The sequence below is a fragment of the Sorghum bicolor genome, chromosome 5, assembly GCF_000003195.3.
Source record: "Sorghum bicolor cultivar BTx623 chromosome 5, Sorghum_bicolor_NCBIv3, whole genome shotgun sequence".
Taxonomy (NCBI): domain Eukaryota; kingdom Viridiplantae; phylum Streptophyta; class Magnoliopsida; order Poales; family Poaceae; genus Sorghum; species Sorghum bicolor.
In genome coordinates, this window is record NC_012874.2 from 2,637,230 (window position 1) to 2,641,946 (window position 4,717).

The following is a 4,717-nucleotide window of genomic DNA, read 5'->3' on the forward strand; positions in this document are numbered from 1 at the left end:
CTAGTCAGCTGATAGGGAAAGCTCATGTTTCTAACAGGGTTGTCCCTGCCCGGGACTCATGTCTCTTAATGTTTGTGTGCAGCACTAATTACTCTCTTTTTAAAATTATAAGATGCTTGGCTTTTCTAGTTATATTATTTTTTACTACTCTCATCCAAAATAAATGCATATCTCACATTTCAACAAATCAATCAATCTTAGATTTGACTAAATTACTAATTCTTAGGCCACTCTTAGTGAGGGTTCATGACTCAGTTTCCAACACACTCATGGAAACAGTTCAGAAGAGTTTCATCCCTATAAAACTCTACTATCATAAAACTTTCATCATCTCTCATTTCATCAATATAGTGTCATGTCAGCATGTTTAATACTCATGAAACCCCTATTGAGATTGGCCTTAGGATATCAAATATATATTATTAGATTAATCCAATCATATATTATTATAATAAAACTATTTAGAGATACAAATGGTAATACTTTGATATAAATTTAGTTAAATTTGGGATTGGTTAGCTCCTTGAAGTGAGATATGTGTATTATTTTGAAACGAAGGGAACGTCTTATAATTTGCAATATAATGGAGGAAATAATAATTTTCTATAAATAAAGGCCTGAACAAATAAAACAACACTTCAGATAGAACGCAATGGTAAATTTGTGAATGCATCTCCTCTAGGACGATGCACACAATTAATCTCAAGTAAATTCATATAATTATATTATATATCATCAAAAAAATAAAGCTTGTGACATATATCTATAGTAAGTAGTAACAGGAGAAATACTCCTATATATATTTGTGTGCATTTCCTGTACCATTCAAATCCACCTTAGATTCACTGGCTCCCCAATATAATGGCTCATATCAGGTTGCACCCCGCTTTCCTACCGTCCAAAGGCTACTACAGTCTCTAAAAGCTGCACTCCATAAAGACAGGTAAAAAACACCAGCAGCTAAATCCTCATGCATCCTGTACACTGCTACTGGAGCTAGCTAGCAAGCTCTGGACTCTGGACTGGATTCAATGTAGCAAGAAGCTAGCCCCATTACAAGATTGATCACACACATTTGAACAAAGTAAAATAAAATAGTTTTGCTGGCCAGGCCAATAGATCAATCATTACTTCTAAGATTCATGGAACAACTAATCCACACATCAAATACCATGAAATTCTTGCATTACTTGCTGGCTCATATGTCCTAGCTCGTTAAATAGTACTGTAGTAGCTAGCTACACGACCATCATCCTCACAATGCAAATTAAAGATCCAATCCAACAGATATAATAATTGAAAGAGGTAGAGAAAGATCATCTTTTGGATGGATATATAAAAAGAAAACGAAAGGCATTGCTTGCTTGATTGATGAGGGGAAATCAAATACTTATTATGGGAAGCCATTGGGGAAGTACAAGTTGGATGGGCTCCCTCCTCGGCCGCCGCCGCCGCTCCCTTTCCTGGCCTCGCCGCCGGCCATCGCCGCCGCCAAATCCTGGCCCTGGTACATGAGCGTGGAGTTCATGGTGAGGCTCACCAAGCTGTCGTCAGCGGCGTCTCCCCTCGGGAAGCTCCCGCCGCCGTCGCTTCCTCCTCCCCCGGTGTCGCCGCCGCCGGTACCGGTACCGGCGCCGTCGTCGCGCGTGGCCACCATCACCGCGGACTGCACGAGCTCCAGGCAGAGCCTGAGCTTGTTGGGCTCGATGTGCGTGAGCCCCGGGACGGCGCCCTTGAAGAGGAACTCGGAGGTGAGGCTGCGGAGCACGTCGAGCGGTGTCACGCCGTCGAGCGTCCGGGCGTTGGGGTCGGCGTGGTGGTCCAGGAGCACGGAGACCATGTCGGGGGACACCATCTCGGCCGCCAGGTGCAGCGCCGTCTTCCCCGCGGGGCCGGCGCGGGAGTTGACGTCGGCGGCGCCGAGCTCCAGCAGCGCCTTGACGACGTCGCGCCCACAGTGCTGGACGGCGTAGTGCACGGCCAGGGCGTCGTCGAGGTCCAGCCCTTCGCCCATCACCATCAGCTTGACGAGCTCGATGTCGGCGGCGTCGAGGGCCCGGCGCATGCGCCGGATCCTGTGGTCGCGGTCCGCCGCCGACGACGCCGCGTTGATGGGGAGGTAGTGGTGGGTGAGGAACGGCGAGCGCGGCCCGCCGCCAGAGCCGGCGGGGGAGACGACGGCAGGGGACTTGGCGCGGATCTCCTCGATCTTGGCCACCACGTCGATGGGGAGGTGCTTGGCGAGGAGGTCGGCGGAGAGGCCCGAGCGCGCCACCAGGTGGGAGCAGGTGGCCCAGAGCTCCTGCATCTCGAACTTGCGCGACGCCATCAGCACCTTCATCACGTCGTCCACCGACGCCTCCTTCACCATGGCCTCCAGCTGCTTCTGCAGGCGGGCAAAAGGAACAGGACAAGACAAGTAACCACGGTTAGCGCTAGCAAGCACTGTATTATTTCTGTATGTTTTAGTGTACAATCAGGCAGGAATCGCAGGTGATTAGCAGCATAAAATGAAGCGGCGGCTGCAAATCCTCTGGCCGATCGATCTGCTTCCACTGGCTGGATGCATGGAGATCGATCGCATCGCATCGCCGGTCGCCGCAGGCTCGCAGCATGCATGGTGCTTGACTGCACGTACTTGCATCGATCGGCATGGCATGGCAGCCCAGCAGGTGCACAGTCAGCAGCAAGCAAGGGGTTTTGGAAATGATGCACGGCTGCATCTATGCTGCGTTGTTGGGACTTGGAGTTGGAAGGGCCTGGACTGGACTGGATCGATCTCCAAGAAACCCTAGTAGAAATATATATATACAAATGCATAGTAATAGATGAATAATTGAAATGAAATGCTGCGCGTGCGCCGGGGATGTGATGGAAGGAAGGAGGAAGGGACAGGAGACATGAACAAGGGCGTGACAAGACCCTTCCTAGTAAAAGATGAGTCAGAGAGAGGGCAGCGCCAGCAGCAGGCACCGCACAGGCACCGGGGCAGGGTGGAAGCGATCCATCCATGACAAGTGATGACAGGTGCAGTAGCGAAGCGGCAGAAAAGCAAAGGAGACTGTGAGAGACTAGAGACGACTCAGTCCCCTGCTGCCTGCTGCAGCCTGCCTGTGCCATGCCATGCCAGTACACACTCCTCTCTCTCTCAGATTCCTTCTTGCACGCAATAAAAAAAATCGGTAGAAAAATTAAAGACAGAGAAGGCAAGGATTCTGGCGCTGCTGGTGCCTGCCTGTTTGTCCTCCATGACCATGTATGAATCGGAAGCAAAGGAGCAGCCTAGCTAGGGATCTAGTCGAGCTCGAGCTGGAGGCGAGAGCAGGTGATGCTCAGCCTGCCAGGAGTTCCTGATCGATCCCTGACTGACTCCCATCTTGAAGAATTGATGCTTGGCGCACAAAAGATGCGTGCTTTATCGATCGATCGATGAGCTTCAGCTTCATCCATGGCGAATCATCCCATGTATTCTCAGTCGACAGCCAGGAGTTAGTAGTAGGCTTGTGTAGAGGAGCTGCTAGCTGCCTGTGCCTGCAGCTGCAGTTGCAGATCCCAAGAATTGAAGTGACAGTTAGTAGTACGAAGGGAATTAATCCCCACCTGGACGAGGAGGGCGAGCTGCTCGACGCCGAAGGAGCGAGCGGCGGCGAGGGTATCAAGGGCGAGGTCGACGGCGGCGCCACAGCGGGTGTGCCAGCAGCCCCTGGCGCCGCAGCCGGGGAGGGGCCCGCTCTTGGGCGCGGCGACGGAGGCCTGGCCGCTGTAGAGGAACTGGAGCACGAGGACGAGCACCTCGTAGCGGATGGAGCTGACGGGGATGACGAGGTCCGGCGGCGCCGCGCGCCCGGCGGAGGAGCCCGGCGGCGGCGGGGGAGGCTGGTGGTTGGGGTCGAGGCCGCAGAAGAGCTTGCGGAAGAAGAGGCTGCGCGCCGCCAGCACGCAGCGGTGCGCGTGCACCAGCCGGCCTTCCACGCTGAAGGCCACGTCGCTGAAGGCCTGCCCGTTGATGAGCAGGTTCAGGTAGTCCAGCGACAGCGACTTGAGCGAGTCCTCCGAGCTCATGATCTCATGTGCCTGCAAGGCCGGCCGGACTCGGCGGCGGCTGCGGTGGTGTAAAGCAGTAAAGCCCAGCCCCCCCGGCTGGCTGGGTTTGTTTGCTGGGACCGGAGGCCGGCCCGCCGGCGGGCCGGCGCGGCGCGGATTTTGGAGAGATTTGGAGATGGGGGGAAAGCGGCCGGGTGGAAAGAAAGCAGGAAAGGCAGCACGCACGCACGCACAGCGGCCGCTGGACGACGCAACTGTGTGGTGTGTGTGGAGGGGAGAGGAAGACGATGGAAAAAGGCAGGCAGGCTGCTTGCTCTGGTAGCTAGCTAGGGTGAAGTGAAGGCAAGGCGCGCGCGCGGTGAAAGAGACGGAGACGGAGACGGAGACGGAGACGAGAGGCGTGCGCGGGGGGGGGCCCCTAGCCTGCTGCAGCTGCTCCTATCACTCGCGTCGCGCGTCGGTCCCCGTTGCGCTACAGCGAAGGGGTGTGGTGGTGCCCTACTACTACCCGTCGTCCATGATCGATGGATGGATCGCTGTGGTTCTTCCTTGGTGGTGGGGGTGGGGACGACGCCGCGCTACAGTCCTTGTCTACAGTTGCATTGATGTAGGCACCCTGCGCGCACAATGCCGATGGATCGGATGGATGGACGAGGACGACGGATGCCCTCAT

The 4,717-nt window shown here is 54.4% G+C and overlaps 1 protein-coding gene across 1 annotated transcript; it reads right to left on the bottom strand.

Annotated features, from left to right (window-relative positions):
• Positions 1,169-4,366, bottom strand: LOC8085633 (BTB/POZ domain and ankyrin repeat-containing protein NH5.2). The gene is made up of 2 exons (XM_002450201.2): positions 3,601-4,366; positions 1,169-2,386 (listed from the first exon to the last, which is right to left on the bottom strand). Exons 1-2 carry the CDS (start codon positions 4,060-4,062, stop codon positions 1,394-1,396), a joined length of 1,455 nt encoding a protein of 484 aa, XP_002450246.1. The 5' UTR covers positions 4,063-4,366; the 3' UTR covers positions 1,169-1,393.